Source organism: Schistosoma haematobium, chromosome 4, assembly GCF_000699445.3.
Source record: "Schistosoma haematobium chromosome 4, whole genome shotgun sequence".
NCBI classification, from domain to species: Eukaryota; Metazoa; Platyhelminthes; class Trematoda; order Strigeidida; family Schistosomatidae; genus Schistosoma; species Schistosoma haematobium.
This window is the reverse complement of record NC_067199.1, coordinates 33,458,683-33,478,801: the sequence shown is the minus strand read 5'-3', so window position 1 is coordinate 33,478,801 and position 20,119 is coordinate 33,458,683. Positions and strand designations below refer to the sequence as shown.

Here is a 20,119-nt window from a genome sequence, read left to right as displayed (position 1 = left end):
CACCACACTTATTGATCACTGAGTATTAACCAATGAAATGTTTATTCACTCCTTATCTAAGACAGAATACGATTGATTGCATTCCATCATGGCTTGTATTTCATTTGATCATAAGATTTGTTTCGACCAGTCGTAGACTAAATGAGTTAATGGCAACGTTTCATACTATAAAATTGAGTAATATAGATTTACATCTCACATGGACCATTAGATCTCTCAAGATTCTATATGTATACTTTGCTGACAAGTACCAACTAGCATGAAACCTAAGTTCAAGGTTCCTAGGTGATGCCTTCCAACTACTTCACTTAATAATATGTATACAAAGTGAATTTACTTTCATATTTTTTTAAAAATCAAATGAATGACTGATAAGATTAAAATAAAACAGTACCTATTACTAGGCATATTCAAACCGATTTCGATCAGTTTCTGTCTGAATATTTGAACCATAAAAATGCCGTAATAATGTCTACTGTTTAGATTAAAATATAATGAGGTGGAGGCTTCAATATGAATATCAATACTGGAACAAATCACAAATAATAAGAAACCAACATCCTGCATTTCATTAATAACCAATAATTTTAAAAAAAGTAAGTCATCATTCTTGCTTGACAAAACATGAATACAAAGCTTTTACCAGCTTCTATGTACATAAATAAATATAAATAGTGAAAATAGAAATTTAAACGATTTAAATACATCTTGAATTCACCATGAAATATTGGTATACTCCCAATTAATTTAATTTATGATTGAGATCATGAACCGATTGATGTTAGACCAACATTGAAAACCTAGAAACACTGGACGGCCGTTTCGTCCTATTGTGGGACCCCTCAGCAGTGGGCATCCACGATCCCGCTCGCGCGATTCGAACACAGGGCCTTCAGTCTCACGCGCGAACGCTTAATCTACTGGACCACTGAGCCGGCATCCAATGGTGCTAATGTCTAACCTCAATCAATTCAGGAAATTGCGCGACCATCTTCCATTGTACTGAGGTAGACACCTGTTTCTACCCGACAAGGATTAGCTCCACTGGTCACGGCTTCTCACCAGATGGTCGCGGACTTTCGTGGATTGGTTGGGGTTAGACATTAACACCGTTGGATACCAGCCCAAGGGTCCAGTAGGTTAAGCGTTTGCACGCGAGACTGGAGGCCCTGAGTTCGAATCCCGCGAGCGGGATCGTGGATGCTTACTGCTGAGGAGTCCCACAATAGGACGAAACAGCTGTCCAATGCTCCCAGGTTTTCAATGTTGGTCTAACATCAATCGGTTCATGATCTCAATCGAAAACGTAACAATCTCCACAACCCATAAACTGATAATTCAATTTAGTTTGAAATGATTACGCAATAATTGTGTGTAAGTGTGTGTATTAATTCATTTCTAAATAATAGTTCAAATATACAATTCACTTGATGAAATATATATAAAAATTATATACGTATACATTTAACAAAATACAATCTCTGTATTTTATATTAACAAACATAATTAATACTTATTATTATTATTACTATTATTATTGTTATTATTATTATTATTATTGTTAAGTGTCAATTAAACACATAGTAAACATTAATCTTTTCATAAGTAAGTAAGTCGACTTTTTAGATGACGTTTAATATGACATCACACTAGTTGTATATAATTTCATTTCATTTATCATTACACAAATGCACATAGATACACACACACACAAACACATTCACAAGTACTATATGTATGAGTATCCATTTATTAAAATTAAAAAACTTAAAAAAATGTCGTTGTGATTGATCATTCTCTTACATAATTCAGAATTAAACGGTTCAGGTTGTTCTTTTTCCTTTTGGAATTTTTTTCTCCTTTAAAAATAAATTATAAATGAGGTTTCAAATAAATTGAGCATTGGGTAGATTGTTAAGTTGGTTATTTACTCTCTGAAGAAGTGACTCACACTAAGTTACGAAACGTCAGAAAATCTAATTTTCTACTCATTGGGATATTACAAAGATATTATTTATTTATAAATGAAGTTATTTCATTTGATATAAATTTAACTATTCTCTCGTTTCATTTTTCTCTTCCCTTGATATCCATAACTAACTTGTTATTACAATGTACACTGATGTTTAAGCTTAAACCCAAAGTTTGTATAACTAAATCATTGCTACTAATAGTATATATTTTTTAATTGTTATTTTTGGAAATTAGATTGGAAGTGTTATTTGTCCTGTTGTTTTCAGTAGCTCTTTTTTTACAAGCAAAACAAAAATATACATCCCATTATATGTTAGAGATAATCCTGAATCTAGGTTTCAGCATGGTGTACCTTTAGGCTGGTGCTCCCTGATGGATTCGATTTTGTGTTACTCAGCTTTATAGTCTAAGGCATTACCACTGAGTTATTCGAGTCGTAACTAACCTTCTGTATGACTCAGATATTTACAATTGTTTGACCACTGAGTAGTGACCAATCTGTCATGTTTTTCAAGTCCTTCTATTACTGATTGAATTCTATAGGTCAAATTACAATGTGCTCACTGGTTGAAGTAACTTGACATTTAGTCCACTCAGTTTATATGCTACGTGATTGACTTAAAAACCTCAGACCTAGGTTTCACGCTAGTTGTCAACAAGGCATAACCTTATAATGAGTGCTAACTAACAAGAAAGCAGAATCATAGGTATCCTGATGACTAGCTCCAACGACGTCTAACATCTAAACATCATTCAGAATTGAATATTGACAACAGCATAAGTATAAATCCCAAATTATACATTCGGATCATACAAATAATCAAGCTAAAAAATACAGGGAGGAAGAAAATGAAACCTGTGCATTAATTTATATATTATCTTAATTGATTACATGATAAATATATGTGATTCTATTTATAAATGTTGAATACATAAAATTATTGTATTTTTATAAACCTATCATATTAATCAAGCTCGTCTGTTTCCTGATCCGATCATTATGAACCATGGACTTGAGGAAACCCTACAAGGAAAAAAAACATAAGGAAGATTAAAAAAAACTAGTAAAAGTAATCGACATCAAAAATCCATTTTGATAATATCATTTAAATTGAACAGTGAACATAGTGTCTAGTATATTTACAATATTCCCGGTGGATAATGGAGAATATTTGTATCTGAAAGTGAGGATTCTAGATATTTGTATTCTTTGTGGGGCTTCTACTGTCCTTCTATACAATATCATATATATCTCATAAAGTGAGCTATTACAATTCTCTGCTCGATGACTTAGATGTTAATTGACTGTTATCTGTGGTCATACGACTGTTGTTCGGAGTGTCTTCTACCCTGACCTGATCACTGAACTTGTTGACCTTTTTTTCTCACTAGCTGATATACTGAGTTGATTTCTATTTGTATATTTATTCATGTATGAATGAAGTAAATGACTGTCATACAAATTCGGACAACAACCACTTAAATTCCAGATGAAAACGACAAGTTAGTCAAATATGAAAAAAATCCTGATAGCTCACTTCTTTCTGAAGTATATGCCAAAGATGTTGTCTAGATAGACAATGAAAGCCTCACAATTAAACAATCTAGCTCAGAGAATACAACATCTCCAAAACTTTAGGGAATACAGGGACGTTTCACCATTTCAGTGCGATTTTATTTCATCAGACAATAAATATCTTTAATAGTTGAATTCACAAGTCAATCTAAGCTAGAACACAATTGAAAGCCTGGAAGCACTGGACGGCCGTTTCGCCCTGGTATGGAACTCCTCACCAGTCCGTACCCACGATCTCTCACGTGGGACTCTAACCCAGGGCTTTCGGTCTCGCATGCGGTGCTCACTAGTGACTAGCTTCAAGATGGATTTCCTGGTAATCCAGTGAAAAGCCGTGACCACTGGAGTCCAATACGTGTCGAGTGGAGACATTTATCGACCTCAGACAATGAGTAAAGTGTTGCGCAAGATCATGGGTCGATTGAAGTTAGACATCAACCCAATTGAATGTCGACTCACTGGTTTAGAGGTTAAGCGTTCGTGCAGAAAATCGAAGGTCCTGGGTTCGAGTCCCGCGCGCGGGATCGTGGATGCGCACTGTTGAGTTCTATACTAGAACTTCCAGGTTTTCAATGGTGTTCTAACTTAGATTGACTCATGAATTCAACTATTCAAATTATTACAATCTCCAAAAATTCCCATTCTGATAATAAATAACTACTATAAATTAACATCTGTTTAAGTAAAAAAAGGAATAAATTAGTGAATGCCAAAATTGGACTTATTTATATTTACAAACTAATTGATTTGGTTTATTTTTTTAGTTACACAATCGTATGCCACCTTGAAACAAAATTACTGTTTACGGAAGCAAATTAAATCAAGTCAGTAAACACCACGTGTTTACGTCTCTACTCAATGAAGAGAGATTAAAAGAGGAAAAAATTTGTATCATTAATACCTACTAAACTAAGCTACCTTGTAATAAAATTGAGCCTTAAAGAGTAAGCTGGAACAATTTAAATATAATTTGACAGTACTATAAAGTTTGTCAAAATGGATTAAATATTATCACTAACAGTACAAAGGATGGTAAACGATCCAAGTTTCATAATATTTTAATACATTAAGATTACGTTTTGTATAATAGCTAGAAGTGGAATCCAGAAAGCGCATTTATCAGTATTTAAAACTCATTGGATTTACCTAGAACCAAAAGTTAAAATTCACAGTGAAACTAGAACACAATACGTATCACATTAAATAACAGTATCATTCACTAAGTTACTAGGTTACCATAGCTACAACTGAAGATGATAAAGGTTTACATATAATAAAAGCCCAGTTAACTCTACTCGTTGATTGATCGAAAATGATTCAGTGTATATTCTATAGAAATGTAGCGTTTGGTGAAACAGTTTCGTCATTGAAAATCGGTACACTGAATAATCAGAAGGGATAGAGGGAGATTAGCAACTAAAATTATATAAATAATGAGATAGGATATATATCCGTGAATTTGTGGGGCACCTATTTTTCAATGTTCAATTCGTATGCAATATTTATTATTTCTCCGTTCATTTAGTGAGTGAATGCTACATAAAAAAGTATAATTTTCACCGAGGGTTTCCTTTTAATCCCTAGCTTCCACTTTATTTGCTTTGTTCACCCGACAACTTTGGATGTGCTACCGTAGTGTGTCTACAAAAGACACATGTCAACAGCTTTAGATGACTGAGATGAAACCCCAAGTGAGAAGCAATCCCTTATATGCAACACTGTCATGAAAAGTGCTAAAGAATGCTGAGTTTCATATTTTTATTAAGCACTGAGAAAAATATGATAGTCCTGACACTTTACAGTATGATAAATCTTTACCCTTTGAGATTGGTATAAAACTATTTCCTATTAAGTCTCCAACCACTTTTGTTTCAGTTGTTCAATATTAGCAAAACATGCTAGTTGACACAAAGTATAATAATCTAATAAAACAATTTATCTTTTACGTCCAAAAATATTACCATTGTTTATTTGATCCTTCTAAAGCTTAGAATCGTGCTATTGAGAAACTGTTAACTTAGATAAAATAGTTGTGTGACACTACTTTTTTTTTATAGTCCTCTAGTTAGAACTAATTTGTGGTGAAAATTATCTGTACAATTCAAATGCTTCATTTAAAAATACCATGATCAGAATTGAGGGAAATAATAGCAGGTTAATTAGTTCATATTTAACAGTAAGAATATAGTAAGTGATACTTAATACTTTGCTTTAACATAAATTACCGATATAATAATCATTGTCATAGTTATAGTGTTATAAAACCGAAATAAGTACCAAAGTACACTTTTTTTTAAAAAAAAAAACATATTCATTTTTGTTATCCAGTATTCATTGAAGTACACTTATTCCAGAGTATACACAACTCACCCACATAATTTAAATCTATGTATTTATACAACAAGAACTAAATGACCATATGAGAAGGAATATAAAAGAATTAATTATTTACTTTAAATACAATGTACATAATTTAGTGTCAACATATATTTAGTATTAGACCATTCATACAAAGTGAATAATAATCATGATTATAATCGAACCCAACAACTAAAAGGCAATAATATAAATATTTATTGAATATGTATACATGCCAACAGAGATCAAGCAACTGCAGTCCTAAATACGAACATCTAGAAATGGCTATATGAGCTCATTAGCTTAGACGATAACGCATTAGTATTTGAAGAGATAAGAATTAGGTTCAAGTATCAGCAGCAGTGGGTCTCAATATACACAAAGGGAAAAGCAGGATTCTCCGATACAACACAGAATGCACCAATCCAATCACAAGTGATGGAGAAGATTTGGAAGATGTAAAAGCCTTTACATATTTGGGCAGCATCATTGATGAACAGGGTGGATCTGATGCAGATGTGAAGGCGCGGATCGGCAAAGCAAGAGCAGCATATTTACAACTGAGGAACATCTGGAACTCAAAACAACTGTCAACCAACACCAAGGTCAGGATTTTCAATACAAATGTCAAGACAGTTCTACTGTATGGGGCAGAAACCTGGAGAACTACGAAAGCCATCATCCAGAAAATACAGGTGTTTATTAACAATTGTCTACGCAAAATACTTCAGATCCATTGGCCGGACACTATTAGCAACAACGTACTGTGGGAGAGAACAAACCAGATCCCAGCGGAGGAAGAAATCAGGAAGAAGCGCTGGAAGTGGATAGGACACACATTGAGGAAAGCACCCAACTGCGTTACAAGACAAGCCCTCACATGGAATCCTCAAGGCCAAAGGAAAAGAGGAAGACCAAAGAACACATTACGCCGAGAAATGGAGATAGACATGAGAAAAATGAACAAGAATTGGATGGAACTAGAAAAGAAGGCCCAGGACAGAGTGGGTTGGAGAATGCTGATCAGCGGCCTATGCTCCATTGGGAGTAACAGGCGTAAGTAAGTAAAGTAAGTATCAATATAAGTATTGACAAACAGCTGACAAGTCCTAAAAACAGAGCAAAATGAGTTGACCACTCCTAGATACAATTCAAATATTACTGAGGATTGTATTCAGTGGCACTGAAAAGTTAAGAATTACAAAAAAAGTTAAACTTATTCATACTAATTTACCTATCTCTTTTATTAATAAGTGATCTGTTGCCAATGATGTGAATAAACCATATAGATTAAATTCTGAGTGAAATAGATATGTTTTAGCACATTTATGCATCACTAATTTCGGCGGTAATCTATTTAATGAAGTAAATACTGTAGGTAAATATTAGTTTTAAAAAATACATCTTATAAATATATTATCTGAAGATATCTGGACTATATATATATATATATATATATATATATATATATATAACAATCGGTAATATTCATGCAATAGGTCTCCTTCACAAAATTAAACAAAGCAGAAACGAATATATGATATATCTTCACTTTTTACATTTGAAATGAACGGTCAAGATCATTAACCAATATTCACAAATTACATCTAAACCACAAATACAACTTGAATAATTACTGAGACTATACTTTAAAAATGTTCAGTTTCAATTTAACAACAAATTATACTGCCAAACATATTGCGTGATGATGGACAGTCGTTCAGGACCCATTCTTGTCAACATATATGTTGGAAATTCGGAAAGAACGAAATTACTCCGCCCGTTAGTGAGTTAACTATGTTAAATGGTCTTTCATTCAATTTAATTATTATCACAGATCATACAAAAGCCGACATATTCTTTGTTTCATTTACTCCTTCTACTTGACTATAATAGAACAGAAAAAGGTTAGCTGTGTGAAAATTCTTCTTTTCAGCCTGTTATGTTGTCAACCTAATACTCTTTTATTTACTAATGATAATGTATTTTGGATTTTTCCTTCCATAAAATTAAGCACTGCTATTGTGGTGTGTGTTAATTATACGGACAGATGTAAGTGGTATGTATCAAGAATTAGCAGTAGGATTCTTACTCACAGAACAGGAACATGAGAAGGAAAGAAAAAAAGAAGAGCATTCCAAGTTGGAACAGGGATAAAAGAAAGATAGGGCTTATAGGACACAATTCAAGAAAGATTCGCAACTCAAGCATTCAGTGTATTGTTTTCATATTTTACAAATATGGCACGTAATTTGCTTAATACAGTAAATTGGTTTACCATCTCCAAGTCTTCGTCCATTACATTATGATTGATCTAATAAGCATCACTGATCATTTGTGATTGCCCAAATGGTCGTACCTAATAACATAATATTAAATTACCAACAAAAGTGTTCCGGTAAATCGGTTCAAAAGTTATTTAGAACTATACAGCTTAAATAATGCAATACCTTAAAAAAAGAATGGACATGTAAATTCAAACCTGAAATCTATTTTAATATTTACTCAAGCTATATACTATCTGTCATAACACAAATAAGCCAGTTGAACAAATTCCAACTTATTTACAAAGTACATGATCTGATTTAGCACTTATCATGATAATGATTAACTATTTAATAGCTTAATTCTTGTGTCAACATGGTGTTTTTCTTTCCAGGAACTACCTACCATGAGCTTTGACCTCTTGTATAAACATTGAATCCTAAACAACAATGATATGGTAATTTCTACCCACTAAACCAAACTGATATGAACACCATTAATGAGTTATACGTCAAAAGAATAAGATATTTATTTAATACTTAAAGGGATTCAAGTTCACTTGCATAATAATTTAGATAATATCCCATTTGAACTACTACTTATATAATTAAGTAATATATAAAACAGTCAACTTACAATAAAGTTGATTCTTTATACAACCCACGTGTAAAATTAAGAAATTCTATTGAGTCCACATATTTATTTGGTAAGTCAACTAATATGTTCATCTTAAAACAACATTCAGATGCCACTGATTTATGTGAACATTTACCGTCTCCACTGGAAATGTCTATATGAAGTATGAAAAAACATTAAAAAACTATTAAACGTAATTGTTTAATATAATAATTACAATGTCTACTAACTGAATTTTAAAAAAAATGACCAACAACTACCAAAAAGCTGCAGAATGAAAAAGCAAATACTTATATTACATGATAGAAAACAATTATCAGAATGCCACGCTTGAATAAATTCTCGACCTAACTAACACTCGTTAACAAAGCAGTTTTGTGTGAAAACTGACAAAGTCTATGGAATCTAAACCCACTTCACTTAGTGCCACAATCAAATACATTACTTGTAAGCTATTCAAGTGATGATTGATCTTTATTTGTCGACTGTTGGCTCTTCAATTGATATCAGTTTCAAGGTAAAGTTATCTTTGAGTAATAATTATTATTATTGTTACTATTTTGGTGACCCTATATCTGACTCCAGTTAGATCGTATGCTGATTGTTATCAAAATACACATACCGCCAACCCTCATATACAATTATCGAATTGATCTGTGTTAGAGAATAACGGAATAAAATAAGACAAATTGAAGAATGAATTTTGAATACATCTATTTCATACACTTATTCACCCAGACAAACAATCGGTGAAACAAGGTGAAGCAAGCATAAGGAAACGAAACAAAGTAATGCACAGCGGAGAAGGCAAGACAGCCAGCTTGTTTTGATCAAGAGTGGCTCGATATCTACATTCAGACAAAATTAAGTTACATACATGTAATGAATAGTGCGAGCAATTACTACAGTCAGGGTTAATAAGAGAATAATCAACAAGGTCGAAATGTGACTTGAGAAAAACGAATTAATTGGTCTGCCCAGGAGCTGGTATAATCTATGTGGGCTCGATATAGTACTAAACACTACGTTATTATTGTTATTATCATAAAGACCAATCCAAATTACCTGATTCACCGACTAACTCGGATTGACCCTTTTGTTTATTAGTCAACACAACTGACTCAGTTTTAGTAAGTTCACTAATTAAAGCATTTACAAATTCTACAATAATTTAAGAAAATAAAATGAAAACGATGAAACATAACTTCAAAGTAGAAATGAAATTGAAATATACAAAACAAATCTTTGTAAGGGTAAACTATTGTAGAGTTGTGTACTATATTCAAAGTTCTACAAAAAATTTCATTATTACGATTGTTATTATTCATTTATTTGTAAATTACTTTTGACAATGAGAGAGTATTTCACCAGGAAAATCGAAACAAAATAATTGGACAATTGTGTAAAATTCTTCAATAGTGAAATCTAAAGAGTAAAAATGTAAGACAGAAATTTGTCCTAAAACATTACCTTTATCTTTCAGTGGCATGAAAGCATTCCATAAATTAAATAAAAATGTTATACGATTATAGGGAATAGCTGATATATATTTAAATTCTCTATGAATAGTATGTGTCCCATTTACAACATGCTCAAAACTATAAAATAATAACATGCTATCAAAAGTAAACCTGCTAAAATATACTATTTTGATAGGAATAGTTTAACATTTACTGGATCTTCAGGTTCTTTAATATGTAAAAGTTGATTGATGATGTCTTGTAAATACACATTTAAATCATTTGTAGCTGGTTTATAAAATCGAATATATTTCATGTAAACAATACAAAAAACATACAAAATCGATGGATTGGTAAATCGTCAAGAAATAGATTAGAAAACTTTGATAATGACATAATTTGATATTGGATCAATTCACTGTAGAATTTAAAGAAAAAACAGATAAAATATATATATAGGAGTCCTTTGCTTTTCGAAAAGCTAAGATAAATGAAACGACTATCTTCAGTAAATATTAGGGTGTATTCTACTCTGTTTACAGCGGCTTCTATTTGTATGATAGAAATTTCATAATTACATCAACAAATTAAGCAATAACCTCCCTTAAAATAATGGAAAGCACTGATTACAAAACATAAAATCATGGATCACTCGAAGTTAGACATTAACACCGTTAGATACCAGCTCAGTGGTCTAGAGGTTAAGCGTTCGTGCGCGGGATCGAGGGTTATGAGTTCGAATCCAACGTGAGGGTTTGTGGATGTGTACTGGTGAGGAGTCCCATACTAGAACGAAACTGCCATCCAGGTCTTTAATGGTAGTCATGCTCCTACCAATCTATGGATTTACCTATTAAAATAAATAGTAAGGTTTAAAATTTACTTAATCGGTTTAGATATGTCAAGAATCTACTGAGATGATTTTCGGGAATTTTTTTTATTCAAAAAGTTATTCTGATCATAAAAGGTGTCGATATAAAAACCTCCGAAAGCCAAGGAGTAGTGGGTAGCTGGATTTTCATGATTTGGTACACATCTACAGCGTGCTTATATTCACTATTTCTTATATACAAACATTAAAATCTATTACTACCCATTCTTTTGTTATCCAAGTTATCACACGCTTTCATTCATATTTTTTCTCTTAATCCTTCGAACCAATGTACTGTTTTTCCAAGGCTTTACAGCATTCAATTCGGTTGTCCATACAGATATCAGTAACACGCAGTCTGGCATAAACGTGTGTTGGCCCGATTTCCTGGAACTTTATTAGCATATTGAGATAAAAATAACAAAAGATCTCGGAATAATGTAGTAGCAATGCTAAAATAAAGACGAAACCTTGAGAGCACTATTTGGAAAGACAGATTGGAAACATATGCATGAATGAATATTGAGGTCCAAGATCAACAGTGTAGGGCCAGCGAAATGTCACTAAGCCCTAGCCAAATCATACGGCAGTTGGGTCATTAAATATCGAGCAAATCATCGATCCTCGTCAAGGTCAGGGACAACCAACGCGCATCAGTTAGTCGTATGCCGTGAACTGGCCCATGCGGCAGTAGTCTTACTTTCGCTTGTATCCACTTTAACTAATATATTTTCGTAATAACGTCCTCTGTGTTGTACAGTCTTCAAAGCATCTACGGTACCTTGATACGTCAATAGGGTAGTCCAAGTAAAGCGCTGACCACGAGGTGTGACTTCGACGTTAGCTAGTTTGTCACACCATTCACGTCTAACTCGAGTAGGCCTCCAATCATTTTCGACATAGATCATCTATGTTGGTGATCTACAACAGGAAAATAGAGAGTGAATGCATCTGAATAGGTTTGAATGGTTCTGGGCCATGTCACCCAAGGTCTCACTGGTCTGTTATCATACCGACTCGAATTAGGTTGTCCACATCTATTAATATGGCTTAATCTAATAGTTAATGACTTCATAGACTGATTCCATGTTTGATTTAGTCGTCTCTAGTTTTTGTTCAACCTATCTCTGCATCAACAACCATCTTTTATTAACGTATGTGGCAGATAGCAATACGTAACACATGTCTTATCCACCTCAGTTGGTGAAGATTTACTATCTTAAGTATCCTTCGCCTAAGATCAACATTACTTACTCGGTCAGTCCACGAAATACGTGCAAAGCTTAGAAGTCACCCATGATCAAAATAACGTAATCTTTACAATGCCAAAAATATTGAATGTTCTAAAGAGTCTGTTGAAACGTGGAAATGTTTGAAAGATTTTCTTAAAGTCATTTAACCAAGTATATGTGTTCTTCACTTGAGCCCTCTTTCCGAGAGTTAATTACAACAATAAACAGATTTCAACAAGTAGCATTTCTGCTTATTTTTAGTTCCATGACTCTCTATGATATATATATATATATATATATATATATAGAGAGAGAGAGAGAGAGAGAGAGAGAGAAATTCTACCTTAGTTACTGCATGAATTAGAAAACCCTTTAACTTTTGCATAACCAATTTATTATAAGTCTTTTACACCGCTCCTTTGATGCCAAAGTCAACCCCCGTTAAAATTATTTCCAAAATATTTTTTTAGAAGATTCAATGTTTCTTATTGTGCATACATTGATCATCAATACACCTAAGTCTCACTCACTCAGTCAAATAAACTTTAAATGTGTCTCGTATTTACATACACGTGTGTTTAAAGTTAACTAATTTGCAGTACATTTTAAGTTGTTTGTATCGAATTTAAGTACAAACACAATGATACATCTGCATTTTCACTGCGTTTTTACGGTGAAGAAAGAAAATTTCACGATGTTTTCAACATCAATAGTTACTTATCGACCTCCCGAAAGTATAAAAACATAAAAAACTTACTACCTTGCAACTGCAACAAAAATCAGGAAGTTAAAATACCGGCTGTGCGTTCAACCTAGACAAATAACTAATATTGATACATTTTAACAAATTTCAAATGTGCGAGTCAACTTTCAAACAAGATCCCGAGTTGAAGTCGGGAAAATTTATCTCTTATTCAAACTAGCTCATTTGTTTAACAACCACGAAAGTCAATAGTTTTATGTACCTGATTAACGTTCATTTGTCTTACCCATCTATTGTAACAGAAAGAATACGCTGAAAACCCTACCAGAGTGTTTTGTTGAATAGTATTGCTATTGTTTTGTTTTTTAGCTTGTCTTATGTTTTAAGTATTACTCAAGTCTTTTTTAACCACATTTTTTTGGTCTTCCACTGAACGTTTTACCCTTATTACTTAATTTTAATATTGTTTGTTGCTGGGCCATTGTCAGTGGTTTCGTATTTGGCTAAATTTAACGCTGGGGTGTTGCTCACTTGATTGTTGACCTTTAAACATCCACTGGGGAAGGATGCTTTAATCTGTACAAAATACATTTATTGATTCCTAGGTACTGAACACTTATTTAATAACTATTATTTCTGGAGTTTATAGTGTTATTTTGCGTTAGAGAAATCTTAGACTGTATGGCATAGACTTAAAGATGGTAAATGTACTCTGAGTTTGACAACACCTATATATTTGTAGTTTATCAAAACAGTCAAATCAGAAGTCAGAAATGAAGTCGTTGGACGATATATCTTGAGGACTATTGATACATCAATAAGCGTTTAGCCTGAACTGGATGAGAGTTGTGAGAGATGCATAGCACAACGTACCCACTCATGATCTGGTGTGGATGCGTTCCCACTCGTGATCTGGTCGATATTCAGTGAACCGAATCCCAAATGATTTGGCTAGGGCCCAGCGATATTTCACTGGCCCCACAGCACCTACATCCTATAACCCAATTGTATCCGTTAGAGTATAAGTATTACTAGTAAGGACATAACGTAAATCGTATAAAGATGAGTTGGGTAGCATTATGGTCTCATTTTATGGATTCAACTCAACTTCATCGTACGTGAAATTCACTGTTGTCGAAGTGAAGTTATATACATTACACAAACTAACTTGTAGCTTAACGGGCAACATTATTTTACTACCCGCAGAACACCAATATATAATAGCATTTAGATGTTTAAGGAGCAAATGAAAACCGAAGAACATAAATTAGTACAAATGGCTGATCACATAAAGTTTCTCGAACGATGTGGAAAATTAAAACACTTGGTGACTATGTTTTCTGTTGTCAAAGTCAACAGCTGGCATGCTCATGGCTGATTGAACATTTGCATAGTTCGGAAGATACTGGGAATCGTTCTGTCTGGATTAACAAAACAAGAATGAATATAGTAAATGAGCGACTGCATTAGTACAAAGATTCGAAACGATTGTAGAATTACCCATCAGGTTGGCACACGATGACCAAGCCACTGATATTTCTTAATGATCGTCGATACTGGGAGAGCTTTCGTTACTTCTTAATTTTCTTTTCCCGCCCTCTTCAATCCAGAGTTCCTTTGTAACAATTTGAGTAACCTTTGCAGCAAGTTGGTCTTGCCTGTATACTGGTATGCCTCATGTAACAAACTGCTAATGGAGAATAAATTATTATTATCATGAGCAACTAGGATGAAATTACTGCTCCCAAGTGAACTGAAAGGGAGACATTCAAACCTCCAAATAGTAACAGTCCTACTCAACAATACAGTTTTTCTGAAGTCTGACTACATGCAATCCATTGGTTAAGAATAAGACATTCCGTTGGGAAAGCAAAAGACGATGATCCTTAGTGTGCATTATTGAAATACGAACAAATAGGCTTAAAATATACAAAACATATACTGATTTATTTTCACACTAGTTGAAATGACACTACATATAATTGTAGTTTTATTTTCTTGGGTTTTCATTGAATTCTCACCTTTATTCCGGACTACATCTACGTTGATTGAACTAATTTTTGGCTATGGCAGCTGCCATACTGATAAACTACACTTTTTGATCAAGTTGCATGAAATGATTGTGCATTTTTGATTGTGAATTGAACCACTCTTCTAGAGCTGAAAACATTCAACGTCATAACGAAATCGAATATTAACTTACGGACAGTCTGTGGGTGGTTTATCCAAGGAGGATGGTTTAACATTTCGGTATTGATAGGAAAACTTATTTTTGCTCTTGATAATTATATCCTATATCATCTTACCTACTTGACGTTATTTAGATTTGACTACTGACTGAACAGTTAGCTGGTTGATAATGTTTGTTTAGGGAAATAAGTTAAATTTATAAAAAAATCTAGAACCGTCACTTGCCCAATCTTTTCGTTTTCGTTTAAAATGTGCGATGGTGCATATCTGGACTTAACCAAACAATCATTGTTACGATTGTTATTATTCACAAACAGCTTATTGGTTCAAAAATATTGTGGAAAAATCATTTCGGTCCTTCTCAGAAATACAGTTACCGGTTTCAATAATGTTTACATAATGTTCGCAATATTTATATGGACTCTACAGTGTATTGATTTGAACTTAAAGAATAATGAGAGGAAATAAAAATAAAATGTGTAATTAATTTATTAAGTACGTTTTTGAAACAGTATAATGATATATGGAAATATATGTATTACAAAAATAATTAGAAGTAACTCAGCAATATAGTTAGTTTGGACGAAAGAATAAGTTCACGTAGTAGTAGGTTAGGAGTATGCGACAAAAGAACGATCGTCAAGTAATTGAATTTGTTAGTCATACTTACATGTTAAATGTAAAATGAATCTGTAAAGTCAACTTATTCAAGTGGAGTACAAGATGCTATCTTTCTATTTTGAAACTCTGAATGTATAGGGATAAACTTTATGTGGATGGAGATGAGAAAGAGGAAAAGAATATATAATGTGTCAGCATATCAAACATTGCAATAATAATAAATATAAACAGAAGCGTATCTTAAATATCTACATGTAAAATTAAAAAACAGACGGATTTTGAAAGGTTCTACTTTAGGACTATGATCTGGTTCAATACTAGTACATTTATCTTTGCTACAATAATAATAATCCTAATCCAAAAATTGTGAGCTTGTCAAGATATAACTACATAAGCCATAATATCTTACGTGGAAATCCCATCACTTTCTTCACTAACTCGTTCGATCGTGACTACTGGTATTATGATATCTAGTTATGAAGGGTAATCACACCTGCATGACCGAGCCATGCCATTTCGATTATAGTCGCCACGTTCATCATTAATGACCTGTTCATTGTGTTACATGTTGAATGTAAACTTTCTCAATAGCTACACCCATGACTTCAAAGATTGCGCGGTTAGGAAGCAATACCACTAAGCCCTACTGGTTATATTCATAGTGCAACGACAGAAATATATTTATCCAGTTTGAATGCGGAACTAACGAACCAATATTCATGTGATTATATCAGTCCACGACCCTCTGTATAGCATACGAAGCGTCTTTCAGTGGCCCGTATTAGATGATTTCAACCACAAACACTGTGTTTAAATTTAAACGGTTCTAATTCAGGAAAGAGAATAAATTATATCAGTAATAAAAAATACCTCAAACAGTACAGTCAAGGGTTCCGCTAACACAAACTAACGTGCTAAACAGCAAAAGCAGTGGTTAATAAACAAGAGTTCGATACCTGAGAATCAACAAAAATATTCTTAACAATATGGGATCAGATATCCATGTGAAGATATTTCAGCAACCTTTCCAAGAAGACGGTCAAAGGATAACAGTCATACCTGAACCACGCTATAATGTTGAGTTTAGTTAAACACGACTTTATTCTCAATAGTCCGGCAATATGCAACACAAAAATTAAGTAACAATATGTAAGTCTTTAACCAAAGTCACATAATAGGAGCTCAGACGAAAAGACTAAAGAAAATGATGTGCGGTTAAAGGAGAACTGAACAAAGATTAAAGTACAAGACAGGGAAAATAAACAAATATATTATTATATTAATATCAATATTATATTAAATAAATGACAGTACTGCCTAATAAAATTTTGTGGATGGATTGTCAGTGTATTCTTTCCGTTACACATGGGCGTAAAGTAGAAACATTCAAAGCGAACGATTTGGCTATGTTCTGCTACAAGTGAACTAGACAAAAGTAAATGAGGATCCCAAGTGCCAAAGGACGACAATTTTCGAAGATGAAAGTTTTGTGGGACACTGTCGGACGTCTTACCAAAACCGAATGATAGACTATCACTGATTTGTAGCTTGGCGTCGAGTTGAGATTAACTATGAACACCGCTACAGAGAAAGACGTACCAAATAATCCATAAAATCCCCCCGAAGCTTAATATCAGAAGGCGGTTAATGGACCAAGTCGAGATATATTTGCTGGCGATCTCGTGGTATCGAAAGAATACCGAGATCGGGCCAGGATACAAGCTTGGTTACAGAACGTAACCGAATTCGCGCGAAGTCACAATCAAAGTGTGTGAATAATGAATGCTTTTTAGCACAGTTAAACAAAACCACATTAAAACAGTCACTGGTACAATCGGCTATAATAATAATTGTTTTTATTAAACCAGTCGTGTTCTCGTGATAAATGTGAGTCACTACAGATTTGCCTACATGTCTTCTCTAGTTAGTTTGATCTAAATATTCCAAGTGCAACATGGAGAATGTGCGTTTAGCGATGAATTCATGTTAAGAATGACAAATAGAGTTTGCCGAAAGTGAAAAATGCTGAAAGCTTCGTACGGACGATTTTTTGTGATAGATGATAGCACGTATGTTAAGCTTATATCTAATAATGTTCCTACGTGATTCCGTTTCGAATCCAGGGTTGATAAGCGATGTTTTCCATGGATAGGCTGAATAGTTTTAAGAGAATAGTGGAAACACTCTACTATCGCACTTCACGAATGATGCAGGGATCCCACCAATTCCAACCTCATTAGTAATTTTCAGGGCAGTTATGGTCTGTTCGATTTCGGTGGGTGCAAAATAAATTGTAGATGATGCCTGGATATCATCATTGCAAGAGTGGTAGAGCTTAAGGTTTCTGTGTTGCAACATCGTCAGAAACAGCGGTTTAAATGTCCACAACTAATGTGAAGGTCATCCACAATGTTTCCGTTAATAATAAAGAATCTGGTTGTGTAAAGGAAATCCGATTTCGCGCTTGATAAGAAAAGCCGAAATCTTAATAGGGCCGAGAATTTACCACCTAAAGCTTTATTCCCTCTAGCCAAAAGATACTTCGTTGAGACGGAAGATTTTTGTCAATCAGGTTAAGTAAGCTCTAAAGCGCATACAACTCATGGTGCTTGTCAATGGGACTCTCGCTATGCAAAATGCAGTTGAATATGCTTTCGGCCGATAAAATACCCGAGAAACGCCATGTGCAATGTACAAACATATCGCCTTTTGAAAATAGCATTGTGCAGTTTGAACATCCTCCAAACACAGATTCACTTTTATTTTCCTTCACACTTATTCTCGAAACTACTTTGATGAGTTTTATTTTGGTAGTGAAACCATTCTAAAAAGAAAATACTTTAGATTTGTGTACGTCAACAGTCAAGTTCGCAGCTTTCATCTGCATAAATTACGACCATTATTTCTATAATTCTTACAAGAGATATTATGGTAATTACAAGTATTTGAATTATAGTACGAACTAAGAATCCCAGGAATAACGCAATTCAACCAAGAAGTATTGGGTGAGCACAAACAAACGTATTGTATCTGGTATTCAAAATCAAGCATTCAACATGTACAAACGAATCATTAGTTCAATCAAACACCACATCCGCCATAGCTTAAATGAGAATCCAAAGTTCTTCGATCAGTTTTGCCTTTTCTTCGTAGGTTCATCGTGTCTGTCCGACCGCGTATTGGATGTAGACTCTGTATGATCCAGAATATGTTCATCGCTGGGTCCTGAGATTATGTATGATCACGATGTCAGTTGTGTACCGAAACCACTAATATCTAGAATTTGAACTACAGATTTTCTAATACTATCCTCCCACATGAAGTAATGTTGAATCTTCATATCCCAAAATTATGAATGTTCTGGCTTCATTTGAAACATGTTTCTCACATTGAATAGAGTATACATTTGAAGTGACTTCTTGATAACAATTTACAGCAGTTGATATGAAATAATCCGAATTGTAATCAAACTCGAGCTCATTTAGTACTTGTGCTTCGCACTGAACAAGTTTCCCATAAGAAACAATTGCATTATGAAGACAAATAATATTTGATATGACATCAGGATTCGATTCTTCTGAAATGCGTTCTCCAAATTCGTTATGAATGTCATTGCAGAGTAAAACATCATTAGAAAAATCAGCATCTATTAAAACTACATCAGATTTTCGGTCATTATTAGGTTCACTCAACATATTTTCCTTAGATTTGTAAGGGATTTCATCAGAAATTTGTGAATCATTAGAATAAACCATATCTAGTATAATAACATAAGAAATCTGATAACTTGATTGATTAGAAACTGTTGTCTCACAAGGATTCTGGGTTTCCTTTAACTGTGGTCTGCTATGTAACTCTATACCACTTTCGAAGTCATGGATAAAGATAGAAACACCCAACTTGATAGGATCACAACTACAAATTTTCACATTAGTTGCAGAAGAATGAACTTTAGCATTACAAACTGACTGAATGTGTTCATTCTCACCACATTTAAAGCACTTAGAATTACGAAACACACATGGATTAAATGAGAAAAATCTGCTACAGGACAAAAATTGAACGAAATTGTGCCCATTTTCGTTAACTGCGACGCGACTCCTCAATGAATTATCTGCATAACGTTGAGTACGCACTTGATTTGGATGACGTAGTAATGTAGTGGAATTTTCAATGCCCTGATTAATAATTCTACGAACTCTTCCTATTCTACCGCATTCGAAATCTGCATAG

At 33.7% G+C, this 20,119-nt stretch overlaps 1 protein-coding gene across 1 annotated transcript; it reads right to left on the bottom strand.

The window, feature by feature from the left end:
- Positions 1-1,251: 1,251 nt before the first annotated feature.
- MS3_00007905 (uncharacterized protein) lies at positions 1,252-13,217 on the bottom strand. The gene is made up of 7 exons (XM_051216244.1): positions 13,130-13,217; positions 10,455-10,687; positions 10,280-10,407; positions 10,153-10,234; positions 9,875-10,099; positions 8,810-8,963; positions 1,252-7,261 (listed from the first exon to the last, which is right to left on the bottom strand). The coding sequence occupies exons 2-5, from the start codon at positions 10,583-10,585 to the stop codon at positions 9,949-9,951; spliced, it is 492 nt and encodes a 163-aa protein (XP_051066815.1). The 5' UTR covers positions 10,586-10,687; positions 13,130-13,217; the 3' UTR covers positions 1,252-7,261; positions 8,810-8,963; positions 9,875-9,948.
- Between the last annotated feature and the right edge of the window lie 6,902 nt (positions 13,218-20,119).